Raw genomic sequence first — 16247 nt, forward strand, 5'->3', positions numbered from 1 at the left:
CACTGAAAGCACATTTCACTGAAAGCTCAATTCACTGAAAGTTATATATGGCCTTTTCCCCACTGTAGTGCGACCCTGGAGTTAGTATATATAGTAAGGGCGGGGGACTATATATATGGATACTTGCAATTCCAATAAATTACTCTTTTCTGAACATAATACATATCCAAACTATGTGGGGGGCTATGCCCCCCACACCCCCCTTACTATATATACTAACTCCAGGGTCGCACTACAGTGGGGAAAAGGCCATATATAACTTTCAGTGAAATGTGTTTCAGTGAATTGTGCTTTCAGTGAATTGAGCTTTCAGTGATTTGTGCACAGTCATTTGACTTTCAGTGAAATGTGCTTTCAGTGAATAGTCCTAGACCCATTAAAAAGCAGCTGCTAAGGGGGACTAAATGATGTTTTATCATAATTGCTGTGTCTGCATGGACTTAAGGTTAAAAAACATGTGGATGAACATATGCAAAAAAATATACTCACAGTAAATTCTACAAAGTCATTTCCTAAAAGGAGACTTTATACTTTAAAACAAAAAACTGCAAGGACAACATATTCAAACACGAGTCAAAAGTGTTGCTAAAACAGGAAGACAAAAGCATTTTGATTTAATAACCGAGAAAAATAAAACAGTTTGCCTTCATTGTACTTATATGGACCACATATGATGACAAAAAAACCCCCAACAGATCAATATGATCTGGTACAAAAAGTAAATTTTACAATACAAATTTGAGTTTAAGAATTCCTTCCGGTCTACAGCAACAGATTCTGTCAAATCTTCATTGGCATTATACTTTCAGTCATCTATTCAAATGGATCAGTTAATCCCATGGAATCTTCAGCCTTACTCATCACTGGTGTTATTCTATTATTGAAGCCTTCAATTGTCCAGGGCAGGCGGCCAGTCAACATCAACAGACTAAAGAATAAAACATAGTCAGTTTAAGCAGTAGGTACCAATAAAATTTCCTGTATGAAATATGCTAATTTCATCTAAGGATTTCTAATCGTTATGGAAAAAATTATTATGTCTCATGATTATTCTTCACTAAACACATATAAGCTTGTTTTTTTCACAAATGAATCAAATACAATGTTTATGATATGTTTGTGTCGAAGGAAAGCTGAAAGACAGATGCAATAATTATAGGTTCATAGGTTCGTACTAGGCTATCTGCCCTAGGGCATTTATAAGCCTAGCCAGAATGTGTTTGGCTATTGCCACCCATTTTAAATTTATTTTGCTATGCCCTTTTTCAAGGTTAGTATACTGTGCCTCTGTCTAACAGTGACACAGAAGTGATACCCGGGGTAAACCTACGATCTCCCATCCACTCATCAAGATTCCTCTTGAAGAGAGTCAATGAGGGACTCTGCCTAACCTGGACTGGGATTTTATTCCAGAGTGAAGGGAGCCTCTGGGTTATGAATCTGTCCCTCCAGCATGTCCTATTTATTTCAGTGCTGAGGTTCAAGTCTCTCGAGCATATAGCTCGATGGGATTTGGATTTTCTGAGGTGCAGCATGTCCATTAATTCCGGGTTGGACATGGCTTTATACGTCAGGCACAGATCGCCTCTGAACAGGCGGTATGCCACTGAGTAGAGCTGGAGTTTCTTTAACCAGGCAGCATATGGCATCTGTTTAAGCCCTTTGATTCTCTTGGTGAGGTACTTTTGGGGTCTTTCCAGTTGCTGCAGGTGTCTGGTAAGGTACATCACAAAAGGGGCATTGTACTCAATTATGGGCCTGATGAGGGATGTGTAAAGAGGCACGATGACCTCCCCTGATCTAGATGTGAATCCCTTCATGATTAGGTGGGCTATATAAAATGTTTTTCTAACCACTTTGGCCACGTGGTTGTCAAATGAGAGATTGCTATCAACTTGGGTCCCCAGGTGCCTAATTACTTCTTCTGTACTTAGTGGATTACCACCTATGTGGTAATTTGTGGGCACTTTGTTTTTGCCAAAGGGGATGACTATACACTTTTTGGCATTTAACTTGAGGCCATGGCTCTGGCACCAGTTGTCTGTTTCTATGAGGCCCTTTTGGAGGATGCTTGTGTCGGCTGGAGAGTCGATTATGGCGCCCAGTTTGTAGTCATCTGCGAACTTGGTCAGCCACAGTCCTTCCGTGTTGGCTTGTACCTCCGAGAAATATATACCGAGCAAGAGAGGTCCCAGGACTGAGCCTTGTGGGACACCACTTGTAACTGGTTTGGAGTCTGACATGGCTCCAGCAATTCTAACCATGTGGGTTCTGTCCTTGAGCCAGTTTGCAATCCATCTAGTGACATAGGGGTTTATATTTAAGCTGGTGAGCTTATCTATAATGCCAGAGTGGGGTATTGTATCGAAGGCGTTTGCGAGGTCCAGGTAGGCTGTGTGGATCACCTTCTCCTTGTCAATGGCCTTGGTGACTGTTTCAAAGAAATCAACCAGGTTTAAGAGGCAGGATCTACCCTTAACAAAGCCGAACTGGGTAGGATCCAGTGTCTGTAGGTCCCCAATGTCTTTATTTATGAGGTCCATGATGATCCTTTACATACCTTTGCAGACGAAGCTAGTCAGGCTTATGGGGCGATAGTTTCCAGGATCCGTTGAGGCACCACCTTTATGGAGAGGGACCACTGTTGCTGTACGCCACTCTTTGGGCACATATCCTGTAGTAAGGCTGAGATTGAACAATAGTTTTATGTTTGGGTTTAGCTCTTCTTGGAGTTCATGTAGGACGCAGCCCAGGACACCGTCTGGTCCCATTGATGCTGTGTTTTTTGCTTTGGAGAGGGCGTCTCTTACCTGAGCATCTGAGATGTCAGGGGGGCAGCACTCTGCTGGGATAGATATTTGCCCTTCTGGTGGAGGGGGGGAGTTTGTGCTGAACCTGTCAGCTAGGATGTTGGCAATGTCTGTGGGTTTGGTGTATTTTTTGTCATTTAGGACTATTTCTGAGCATATCTGGGAATTACCACCCAGGTTCCTAACATAAATAAAGAAAGCCTTGTGATTATCCTTAGTGTCCTGTGCAATTTTTCTCTCGAAGCTGGCCTTAGACAATTTTATGAGTGCCCGTAGTTTTTTGCTAATACTGATCAGTGATGCCTTCCCTTTTTGGGATTTTGCTCTATCATTTAGTAGCTTCCTCCTTCTATTGTATAGTTTGTTTATGGCTGGGGTCCACCAGACAGGACATCTGCCTTTGGAGAACTGGGTCTTGGTTTTATTTGGGATCGCATGATCCATGCATTCCTGAAGGTGTTCATAGAATGCATTTATAAAGGATTCTACGGTCTGGGACGTATTTTCCACAGGCCCGGGGGCTTTGAAGGATTCCACCTCGGTTTTGAGGAGTGTGAAATTTGCTTTAGAGAAGTTTTTCACTGTGGTTTTCTGGGCAGGGGGTGGGGTCGGGATGTGAATATCCAGTGAGATAAGTTTATGGTCTGATCTTACCAGTGAGGGATACACTTCTGGTATAGAGCATAGAGTCCCCATGTTGGTGATGATCAGGTCCAGTATGTTTTCCCCTCTTGTGGGAGTGGTAACAAGTTGTTCCATAGCATTTGAGTTTATAAATTCTAGGAACCTTTGGGCTAGGGTGTTGGAGCTAGAGTAATGCTCCCAGTCTATGTTTAGGTAGTTGAAGTCGCCCAATATAATGGTGTTTGGAGTGACCTTCATATTTTCCAGTGTTCTCAGGAAGGCCGAGTGGGGTTCCTGGGTTTGGGAGGGTGGTCTGTAGCAGGCTATAAACTGGAAGGCAGTTTTACCCACTGTTAGTTGCACATGGATAGTCTCTGATGCTTCGTGCTTTGCCACCAACCTGGAGGTGTGGGTATCTTTGATGAATATCGATACTCCCTCCTTTTGTGGTTCGGTCCAAGTTTTGGGGCCGAAAAGCATGGTATGAGGTATAACCTGGTAGTGCTGGGGTGCTCTCGGGAACCCTGAACCAGGTTTCTGTTACTGCACAGATATCGATGTTCTCCATGCTAAGGAGAGTTTCGAAAGTGCATCTTGAGGTTTAGACTTCTGGCGTTGAGTAGCATTACTCTTAGTTTCTTATCCCTTGTGATACCTATGGAGGTGGGTTTGTCTTTTGAGCCTTGCCTAAAAAGGCACTATGGGGGTAGCAAGAGCCTTTGCCAATATCCGAAAGCCCAGGGGTGACAGGTGCAAGCCGTCCCTAGCGAAGCATCGTGGCTTGTCGAGCATATCATCCCAAGCTGACAGGCATTGGATCCCCTTTGAATGACACCAGTACTTAAGCCAATTGTTGAAATTGATCACCTTGTCTTCATATTGTGGCATCATTCTTGGTGAGGGTAAGATGTTACTCAAGGTCAGGGTCATACCAGCCTGGGCTACATGCTCAGAGAGCTCCTCTATGTCTCTTTTCATGTAGTCCAGGGAGGTACGTCTCAGGTCATTCACACCAGCATGGACAATGACTGAGTCATATTTGTACTTGCCTTGGAGTGACCTGAGTGCTTGTGTTATGTGGCGGATCCTAGCGCCCGACAGGCTGCTCACCGTAACCCTCTCCTTGTTCAGCCTGGTGAGCGGGACGTCAGTGTGCCTGACGATAGAGTCACCTATTACAAGTGTATCAGGTGTGTTGTTTAGTCTTAAGGGCTGTGACTGTTCAGCACACTGGCTTTGTGAGATATGTGTTGCATGTGTTTTGTTTTGGGGTAGTGGTTGCTTGGGTGTCTGCTTTGGAGGTCTCTGCTGCTTAGGCAGATCGTTATTTAGAGCCTCCGAGTATGTTTTTGTGTGATTATGTGTTTGGTTTGCTGTCGTGGTAGGTCTATGTGAGACTGGAATTGTAGTGAGTGTGGTTTCCTTCTCCTCCTGACTGGTTATGCCAATACTGAGTTGAGAGAGCTTAGCTTCCAGTTTGGCTATATGGTTGCATCTCTCACATGTGTTGGAATTTGTTGGGAGGAGGAGAGGGTTGTCTGTGTACATGAGGCAGTTGTAACATTGCCTCAAAATTCCCAGATTCACCAGCTGGACTGGAGAGGAGATTGACAACTGACCTTTGGACATGCTAGAATAATATTGGGAATTCCTTTATAATTGAAAACAAGGGCCAGTGGGGAGTGAAGGTGTAGTGCTTTTAATTTTTAGTGCTAACTTATATAATTGCTTTAGTGAGCAAGTGCCAGGTAACTTAAGTGCAATGTGTTACAGGTAACTTAAATACAAAAACGACAAACAGTAACTTTCTTTCAAGTGAAACAAGGAAATAAGTACAGTAAGCAATGCAGATATCACTAGTGATCCACAGAAGCGCTGAGAAGCCGTGTATTAGGTGGAATTAGCGTTCCAGGGAAATAACAAGCAAACAAACAACAAGCATATAAACAAAGCTAGATTCAGCAGGCCTGGATCTAGTCTATGCTACAGCAAACAAGGTGTACCAATTTCAGTAAGATACAGTTCAAATATTCAGGCACTATAAACCTTTAACCAGAAATTCCCAGCTCAGAAGGGCAGAGTGCAGCCTCTTCTCCCACAAGAGTGTAGACCACGAACCTTCTTAATGTAAAATAACTGGCCTGAAGCCCAAGTGCTTAAACCAGAACTAATACACTTTAAGAATAACAGACACTGGGCTCTCAATCAGCAGTTCCCAACTTAGAAGGATGAAAGCTACCTGTCCTGCCACCACAGTGCATGCCACAAACCTTCCTAATGTAAAACAACTGGTCTGAAGCCCAAGTGCTTAATCCAAAAGACTTAGAATGATAGCTACACTTTAATCAAGTTACTACCAAGCAGTAATAAATACAATTGAATACTTTAGAGAATGCCTGGATTAGTGCTCAAGTTACACAAACAAAGTTAGATCCAGCAGGCCCGAATCCAGTCTATGCCACAGCAAACAAGGCACACCAACTTCAGTAAGAAGCAGTTCAGATATGCATGCACTATAAGCCTTTAACCAGAAATTCCCAGCTCAGAAGGGCAGAGTCCAGCCTCTCCTCCCACAAGAGTGCAGACCACGAACCCTCTTAATGTAAAATAACTGGCCTGAAGCCCAAGTGCTTAAACCAGAATTAATACACTTTTAGAATAACAGACACTGAGCCCTCAGTCAGCAGTTCCCAACCTAGAAGGATGTAAGCTACCTGTTCTGCCACTACAGTGCAGACCACAAACCCTCTCAGTGCAAAACAACTGGTCCGAAGCCCACGTGTTTAAACCAAAAGGCTTAGAATGAGTTACACCAAGCAGTAATAAATACAATTGAATACTTTTAAGATGATGCAAAAGTAAAATAAAGTAGGTAGAAACACAAATACAGTAAAAGCAGATGAAATTTTTTTTTTCTGAACAAGTGCTGAGATCAAAGAAACAGATTTGAGTGCTGAAACTAGAAAACTGGTTAGTTATAAGAAAAAAAACTAAGCTAGAAGGCTTCCCTCCAACACAGAAGGGCTTGGGGGCTCAGAAGCCTACAAATACTGTATACCACTTAACAGGAAAGGCAGGAAACAAGCTTAATGTTTTTTTCCTGTTTCCCAGATGCTCTCTTTGTACACAGTAGGAGTGCCTGAAATCAGAATATGATCTCACTGTACTCAGTTGAGTGAGCAAATGAGATGGGCCCAGAGGGAGTATCCAAACACAAATTTACAAGAGGGGCGGGCAGTTTCAAGGCCACTAAGATTAACACCAAAACAAAGTACAAAAAAGTACTAGCCTTACATTTTCAAGTGTCTTACAACTGCATTCTCACTGCATACTCTTAGCAAACTTTACTGACAGATGGTTGAAGGCAAAGTAAGTGCTGAAAGAGTTAAGGGATGTTATGCTTAAAAGTGTCAGGTATCTGTGGAATCCAGATTAATCAACAGTACATTCTGGCCTTTTCAGGGTGGGGGTTGAGTCTTTGCAAGGATGTCTGTGAGACAATGTGTACTGGTACCAAATGTTACAAAACAGTTGTAAGCCAATAAATCTTAAGTACAGGTGGTATATGTTTTACAAAGCATATTGTCAAGTGTTCATGTGAAGCTCTAAGCGAGGATCACAAGGACATAAATTATTTAAAAATTGCATTATTTGTTAAAAAAAGAAGTTATGTACTCACCATAACGTTCCATCTGAGTAGTTATACTTCATTTTTCTACAACCTGTGGATATACAGATCTGTATCGGATCCAAGCCGGCAACTTTTTTTCTAGCATCTGCTCCAAGCTCCAAGCTCCTCCCCTTACCCATAATGCCCTACCATCCCCTATCTTCCCTCAGATCAAGTTTGCTGCATCTAAAAACATAAGCAACTCAGCCCAATGAACCAAACCTGAAAAGACAGGACAAGGTCTGGGGACGAAGGGAGGGAATATTGCAAAAAAATAAAGTATAACTACTCAGATGGAATGTTATGGTAAGTACATAACTTCTTTATCTGAAGTAGTTAACTTCATTTTATCTGCAACCTGAGGGACAGAGTCCCCAGCTACTCCAATCCTGGGAGACCCTTATGGAAGGATATTCCTGAGCACCGCAGAGCCAAAGGATGCTCTACCCCTAGAAATCAGATCTAATTTGTAATGGGAAATGAAGGTATGTGAATTGGCCCAGGTCACTGCTGCACAAATGTCGCCCAAAGGCACCCTAGACCAAAAAGCAGCAGAAGTCGCCATGGACCTGGTAGAGTGAGCCTTAACAATACCAGGACGAGATAAACCTTTTGCTTTGTAGGCATGTGAAATACAAAGAGTGATCCATCTGGCCAAAGAAACTTTAGAAATAGCTTTTCCCATAAATGCTTTGGAAAAGGAAACAAACAATTGGTCAGTCTTGTGGAAAGACTTTGTTCTATGAAGATAAAAACAAAGCTGTCTATGAACATCTAACAAATGGAGTTTGTATTCACCTTTATTTTGGAAGTTAGGAAAGAAAACGGGCAGATTAATGGACTGGTTTATGTTTGCTTCAGATGCCACTTGTCCTTGTAGAAGACCAAATACGGAGGCACGGCAGACAGAGCTTGAAGCTCAGAAACCCTCCTAGGAGATGTAATGGCGACTAGAAAAGCGGTCTTCCAGGACAAAAATTTCAAGTCCACCGAAGCTGCAGGTTTGAAATGAGGAGCCACCAATACCTGTAAAACAAAAGTAAGGTACCAAGGAGGCACTGAATCCTTGACAGGTGGATGTAACAGAAAAGTACCTTTACGAAAAGCCTTACACAGCCTAGAGGAGGCTAAGGCAATGTTGTCTTCACCAATGTGAAAACTGGAAATGGCTGCCAATTGTATTTTCACTGTGGAGGAACTAGCTCCTTGCTGAAAGATGCCAGACAGGAAATCCAACACCGCTGGAACAGGGGCTACAAAGGGATCTAGTTTTATCTGTGATGCCCAAATAGAAAAACACTTCCATTTACTGCAATAAAGTTTCCTAGTGGAGTCTTTAAGAGAAGCCACCAGAATGGATTTTACTGGGGATGAAAGACCGGGAGTCCTGGCAATTAATGGAACTGGAGCAACCAGGCTGTCAGCTTGAGGCTGCCCAGATTGGGCAGACGGGCGCCCGATGGATGGGGGATTAGATCCGGGCAGGGATCCAGAACCCAAGGGGGAGCTAAGAGATGAGACCAAAGGAACCAAACCTGATGAGGCCAGAACGGGATAATGAGGCTCACTTTGCACCGCAGTCGGCAAGCTTTCTGTAGAAACTTTGGAATGAGTGGCAAAGATGGATAAGCATATAAAAGCCCGGGGGCCAAGCATGGACTACAGCGTCTCTGGGGACTTCCCCTGGTGAGGGAATCAGAGCGAAGAACTGGCTGCAGTTCGCGTTAGAAGGAGATGCAAAGAGATCGCAGCAAGGCTGACCCCATGCAAGGAAGATCTCCTCCGCTACTGACTGTTTCAGAGACCATTCATATGGCATCAGAATAGCCCGACTCAATCTGTCCGCTATAATGTTGGAGCACCCCGGGATGTGCGTTGCTATCAGAAACCGACCGGTGGAGATCGTCCATTCCCACCCTCTCATGGCCTCGCACCATAGGGTGTAGGATCTGGTTCCCCCCTGCTTGTTGATATACCAGACAATGGACATGTTGTCTGACTGAACTGCAATCAATCCGAAAGAGGACAGTGTGAAAGGCTTCCAAAGCTAAAAGCACTGCCCTCATCTCTAGAACATTTATGTGCAATTTGGTCTCTGACTGGGACCACGTGCCTTGAACTGTCCTTCCCAAACAGTGCCCCCCCCTCCTGAGTTGGGAGGTGTCCGTGGTCACTGTGGCTTGGACTGGAGATGACACGAAGGGGCGTCCTTCTGATATCTCCGGCAAACTTAACCACCAAAAAAGAGACGTCCTGCAGACGTGACTGATCTTGATCGGAAATTTCATGGGCAGGTCTAGCCAAGACCAGTGAACAGTCAGAGTCCATTGATGAACCCGCATGTGAAGGCACACACAAGGGAGAATCGATATGGCAGCAGCCATGGAGCCCAGAGCTTGGAGAACCTCGCTCGCCTTTGGAGACTTGGAGTTCACTATCTGAGCAATGTGGCACCTGAGGTGTGGGATCTTGTCTGGAGTTAAGAATACCTTCATCTGCAAAGTGTCTAGCTGAGCCCCAATGAAGTCTAGAACTTGTACTGGTTGCAATTGAGATTTCTGAACATTGACTGTAATCCCCAGTAGATCTGCCAACTGAATGAAGTAATCCCGGGCCAGACACAGGTGATGCCTTTTGGGAGCAGTGAAGAGCCAGTGGTCCAGGTATGGAAACACATGAATACCCTGAAGCCTCAGGTGGGCCGCTACAACTGCCATTACCTTGGTGAACACCCTGGGGCTGTGGTGAGACCAAAGTGTAGGGCTCTGAACTGAAAATGACTGGCTCCCAGCCAGAAGCGCAGAAACCTCCTGGAGCTTCTGTGTATTTTGATGTGGTAGTAAGGATCCTGGAGGTCTAACGAGCACATCCAGTCGCACTCTTGGAGATAAGGTAGAATGGACTGTAGGGTGACCATCCAGAATTTCTGTTTTAATGATGACAGGTCTAGAATGGGCCTAAGGTCTCCTGTCTTTTTTGGCACCAAAAAGAACCTTGAGTAGATGACTGATTCTGACTGATTAGGGGGGACCTGTTCGATGGCTCGTTTGAGAAGCAGCTTTGAAACCTCTAGAGCTGCGGTATTCCTGTGACTGGGTGGAACATCTGGGAGGTCTTTTGGAATATTTGGAGGGGCAACAAATGGGATACAGTAACCTCTGGATATTATCTGTAAAACTCAACAAATGGGATAGATTAACCTCTGGATATTATCTGTAAAACTCAACAATCTTTCGTAATGGACTCCCATGCTGCTGGGTGTAAGGGCAATCTTCCCTCGACTGCCTCCAGGGTAGGACAGTTGGGCAACCCCTCAGGGCTGCTGACCGGGTCTATCAGAAAAAGGTTCCCTACACCCAAAATTCCTGGGACCCCCTCTACCTCTGGGTTGGTATCGATCCTGTCCCCCTCTGCCTGTGGGGGAATAGTTGTCCTGAGAATCCCAGGAAAACTGAGATTTTCGGAACCACATCTTCTTCTGCCTCTTTGATTCCTAGAGAAGGACCGCTGAGGGTTAGAGAAGCGGATCCTGATGGCAGACAAAGTCTTCCCATCCTTTTCTCTCTGGACAAGTGTGTCATGTACTGTCTTCCCAAAAAGGGAAGAACCGTCGTAGGGAGTGTTGATAAACGATGCCTTAAAAGGGTCCGCGAACTGACACAACCTGAGCCAGGCATGATGCCTCATGGCTATGCCTGTCCCAGCTGCTCCTTCCGTGGCATGGGAAAGGAGTCGTATCGATGTGTTTGAGACTGACCTCAGAGTAGACATTTTCACCAAGAACAACTGTCTGTCCTGCGGCGATAAATACTCTGGGGGTGACTCAGCGAATTCCGAAGCGAGTTCTCGCTGAAGTCGGATCACATGTGCCAAATAATTCAGTGCATGGATTGAAAAGGTCACTGATGAATAGATGCACTTTCCAAACCTATCCACCAACCTGGACTCCTTGTCTGGAGGGTGGACAGAGGAACTCTCCTGTGCTAGTTCCTTCTTTGTGGCCACTGCAACTAACATATCATCAACTGGGGCTCCTGTCGACCAAGGTTGTCTGTCAGAAGGGGAGATAAAATCTTGTCAGGGCGTTTGGGGATGGGCTCTATGGTGTCAGGCTCCTTCCATGCCCTCGTGGTAATGAGGTCCACCAAGGGGTCCACTGGCGGGGACACCCAGGAAGTAGATGAGCTCATGCCAAAGGCCTCCAGGAACACTGACTCATCCCCAGAAGGTTTTGGGGCTGACCAACCTCCCCAATGGCAGAAGATCTCCATAATTTCTCTGAAGGAGACGTCTTCGGGAGGTGACCTGGGGGAACCTTCTCCTTCATCTAAGTCAGTGTCTGTAGTGAGGGACTCAGGGGAGTCCAAGTGCCTCCTTTTGCACTTACGCTTACGGTGACCCTCTTCAGTGGGACTCTCAGAAGGGGATTCATGAGCCGCAGGGGTTTCCTCATGGAAATTAACCTGGGGATCCTCTGGCAAGGGCTGTGCCTGAGACAGGATGAAGGGAGTCGTCATCAAATCCAGGGGGGCCTGGGTGGTATCCGAGGGGATGGGCTGGGCTGGGGTCTCAATCCCTGGGAGAGAACCCTCTCCACCACTTCGAAGGCCGAGGGAGAGTGGACCTCCTTTAGCACCCAATAAGGAAGACGCCCTCCCCGGATCCGAAACGGGGAATGGAGCCGAAGCCAGGGTAGCCCGAGGTCCGTGGGAACGCATCAGATCTGAAAAGGTTGGAGCCGCAGAATCCATTCCCTCGGGTCCGCCTCCCTGTCTGCGGCTCCGAGAGTCGCTCAGATCCGAACAAGTTGGATTTGAGGAATTCAAGGTAACAGCTGGAGTCGAGGTTGGAGGAACCATCGGTGCCGAGCTACCAGCTCCGAAAATCCTTGGATCCAAGAGCCCCGAAGCCAAAGCATGGATTGGGGAAGGAGAGATGGGGCGGAAGAAAGGCATGGAGGTCCCCCCTCCAGAGGGAGAGGGGCCTGGCAAGACTCCCATCTGAATTTGGGTCTGAATAAACCTCCGCATCATCCTGTCCATGTCCAATAAGCTCTGAGTTGACCTCGAAGAGGCCACTGACTCGGATCTGGCTGTTCTGCACAATGGGGGGGGGGGGGCCTCGGGTCCGAATGTTCCAACGGCTCCGGTAAGAAACGAGGAGACCGGAGCCATGGAGAAACAGGCCTCATGGTCTTAGAAGGGGGACTAAGAAAGAGCTCCCTGTCTGGGGATCTCTTGCAATGTCTGTCCTTTCTCTTCTCCTTATCCTCTCTGTGCCTTTCTTTATCTTTTTCTTTTTCTTTATCCTTGTCAGCCATGCTGACTGTAGATTTGTTTTTAGTAGACCCATCACCAGAAGAAGAAGAAGAGGGAGAGGGAGGTTGAGTCCCTGTCTGGGTGGGAGGTGGAACACTAGAGACCGAGGCCAAAGCAGATTCTAGCATGGCAGCAGGGAGAAGGCCTTTGGCTACTAACTTGGCCTTCTGATCCCTAAGGGCCCTCGGATTGAAACCAGAGCAGATAGCACATTGAGTGGACAAATGTGCCCTTCCCAAGCAAATCACACACAGTGTGACCATCAGCCAGGGAGAGCTTATGGCCACACTCTGTACATTTTTTGAAAACATGCTTCGGCTGATCAGCCATAGTCCTGCACCCAAAAGTAAAAACACTACCTACCAGAAAAAAACACACACAAACACAGGTTTGTAACACTTTTTTTTTTTTTTTACCGACGACAAGCGATACACTAAACAAGGGGAGGAAGGGAAAATATTCACTCAAACACACACTAGATACAAGTAATAATACCACTTACTATCCCTGAGCTCACAGCAAAGGAGACCACGATGCACACTACTGGCGCGGCAAACAAGATCTGAGGGAAGACAGGAGACGGTAGTGCATTATGGGTAAGGGGAGGAGCTCGGAGCAGATGCTACAAAAAAAGTTGCCAGCTCGGATCCGATACTGATCCGTATACCAACATGTTGCAGATAAAATGAAGTTAACTACTTCAGATGCTATGTTACATCAAAGTTCTGCATGTAATTAAATAGATAAGAAACAATATATAAATGAGTTATTTTCCTCTGTTCTTTGAGACTAACTTGAAAATTTTAGTAGGCAGTCTCCCAGCTCCGTTTATGGAATAAACAAGTACTTTGCACATCCTGAAGCATTATTCTTGACTCAAGACTAAAAGGTAAAACTTATTTATTTCTGAACTTTAACATAATACAAGTAGATGGAAAGTACACTTACCATAAATGTAGATGTTCGAGTGTATTCACTGTTGCAGTCATTACACTACTTCAGTTCTGTCCAAAACTACTGAGTTTCTAAGGCCAAGAGTACGCGCTACTGTCCTTGTTCAAAGGAGCATCTGGTAACTTGGATTTGACATGATCTGGCAAGGTCTGCTCCTTAAACCAAGCATGCCTTCTCAGTCCAGAACCAGTAACTGCTACCCTGCAAGATGCTTCTAGGGCATCAAAGCCACACTGCAATGTATGCTTGCTGACTTGGCTTGCAGAATGCATAAGCTCTTGCAATTCTTTATTTCCTGCACAGTCTGTAAAGGTAGCTATTTTTTGCTTAACAAGTTCCATAATATGTTGTTGGTACTTCAGCATGTGAAACTGACAATTCAAAGCCCTAATGGCAAGAGTTGCAGAGGTATATACTTTCTTACCCCATCTGTCCAAAGCTCTGGATTCCCTGTCCGAAGGGGTGGGATTCTTAGCTGTAGTTGTCTTGATACACTTAGGCCCTTGGGAAATGATCTCTGGGTCAGCAGTAGGATTTTTGAAAAGAAATTTGTGAGAGTCAGGTACTCTGTAGTACCTACTCAACCACAAAACAAGACCAAATGTAATAAAAACCACAAGACCAGTGTCCAAACAGCATTTAATAATCCTCTGATGTCTCGGCTCATGCCTTCAGATGAGAATACATAGTATCCATTGCACTTCATATTTATAGTATATCTAATTAACCAATAATCCTATTAATCAATCACATACAAAAAAGTTTTTTTAAAGTAAGACTCTCCAGTTAAAATCAACGTTCATTCCTTGTGGGGCCAAAGTATCAAACTTTAAAATATACATTGCTTCCTTATATAAAAGGATATTTTTAATATTCTTATATAAGCAATTGTCTGGTACTTTTTCTAAAACTGTCCCTATTAAGCCTGACTCTGATGTGCATAATAAAAATGTTCTGCTACTGAGCCAGACATTAACATTTTCATTATCCCTAATATGCTCCAATAATCTAACTTTAAAGGGTCTTTTTGTTTAACCAATGTAAAACGTGTTACAAGGACATCTAAGCACATATACAATGCCCTCTGTATCACATCTAAAACATCCCTTAATATCAAATTTCCTCCCATTTATACTATCAAAACCTGTAACAATGTGTCTACAAGCTTTACATTTACCACAAATCTCAGTTCTGTGTTTCTTAGGTATAACATAAAGTTTAGATTCTGTTTTAGCTATCCTCCCTTTAACTATAAAGCTTTTTATATTTCTACCTACTTTATATGAAATTGTTAAATTGTCTGGTAACCAATTTTTTTCTTCCTTAGATTTTTTAAATAATTCCAAAAATATTTGACCATTTCAACCACCTTGTTACTAAAATCACTATATACCGTTACAAAATAAATTTCTGAATTATTTCTTGTCATGTTACTACTATAATTTCTCATCTCCCTATTTCTTTTATAAACCTGTGTGTCAGCTACATTCATTTTATGATAAGCTTTATCTATTACTTGTTGGCTATACCCTGTAGAATAGAACACCATGTACATTTTTTGTACCTCTTGTTGTAATTCTTGTGTATCATTACATAACATCTATAACCTAATAAACTCCCCTAATGGGAAAGCTTCTATGGTTTGAGAAGGGTGGCAACTAGTGGCCTTAAGATATTTAACCTGGTCCTCAAATTTTCTATGTATCCTTGTATGCAAATATCCTTTAGATACATCTACCTCCACATCTAGGAATGAAACTTTTTTTCCAATTTGTATACCTTCAAATTTAAGATTAAATCTATTCATCTGCAACTTTGAAATAAAGTCAACACTTTTTATTTCCCCTCCTTCACACAGAAAAATCAGATCATCTATAAATCTACTATAACTTTTAATATGTTGATGGAAAAATGAAGTTTTATAAATGTACTCTTGTTCAAACACACCCATACTTAGATTCACATATGAGGGGGCAAATGCCGCCCCCATAGCTGTACCTTGTTTCTGTCTATATAGTTCAACTCTAAATTCAAAAAAAAAATTTTTAGTGAGACTAAAATATAACATTTCTACAATACACTCTGTTGCTGGACCTTGTCCTAAGAAAAACCTCACAGCCTCCAAACCAAAATCATGACAAATATTTGTATATAGGCTTTTAACATCAAGGGTGATCCAATACATCTGTTCATTCCAGCTTATATTTTGTATTTTTTGCAAAAAATCTGACACATCCTTAACATAAGCTGGCAACAATAATACCTTAGGTAGCATTAATTCACGTAAAAGACATCCTATATTACGTAGAAAATAATTGCTTCCAGAATTGCTTCCATTTGTTCAAACTCTCAAAGTAATCACTCTATTCTCTTTCAAAAGCCCTGCACTTGCTCAGCTCTTATAAGGAAACACTAATTAACTAAAGCACTACACCCTCCTTGACTTCTCATAAGTATTAGGCTCCCGATTGGTCCTTCCTGATCAAGTGAAAAATCAGTTCCCTTCCCTAATCTGATCAGTAAAAAAACAGTTCCCTATACTAATCTGGTATGTCCAAGGGTCAGTTTCAAGGTTACTCTCCAGTCCAGATGGTGAATCTGGGAATTTTGAGGCAATTTTACAATTGCCTTATGTACACAGACAACCCTCTCCTCCTTCCAACAAACTCTAATACATGTGAAAGATGCAGTTACACAGTCAAACTGGAGGCAGAGCTCTCTCAACCCAAGACTGGCACAGTCAGTCAGGAGGAAAAGGTAACCACCCACACCACAAATCCAGTCTCACATAGACCTATTGCATCTGCATACCCAACACAAACACACAAAAACATACTCGGAGGCTCTAAATAAAAATCTGTCTAAACAGCA

The 16247-nt window shown here is 43.7% G+C and overlaps 1 protein-coding gene across 2 annotated transcripts in view; it reads right to left on the reverse strand.

The window, feature by feature from the left end:
- Nucleotides 1-580: 580 nt before the first annotated feature.
- Nucleotides 581-16247, reverse strand: part of PUS10 (pseudouridine synthase 10) — a 1838120-nt gene continuing 1822453 nt past the window's right edge. For both annotated transcript variants that reach the window (XM_044055027.1, XM_044055017.1), the window contains one exon: nt 581-928. In XM_044055027.1, the coding sequence (XP_043910962.1) occupies nt 890-928 (39 nt within the window). In that variant the 3' untranslated portion in view covers nt 581-889. The remainder of the gene's footprint in view (nt 929-16247) is intronic.

Source organism: Protopterus annectens, chromosome 1.part2, assembly GCF_019279795.1.
Source record: "Protopterus annectens isolate FY-2018-M chromosome 1.part2, PAN1.0, whole genome shotgun sequence".
Classification (NCBI taxonomy): Eukaryota; Metazoa; Chordata; order Ceratodontiformes; family Protopteridae; genus Protopterus; species Protopterus annectens.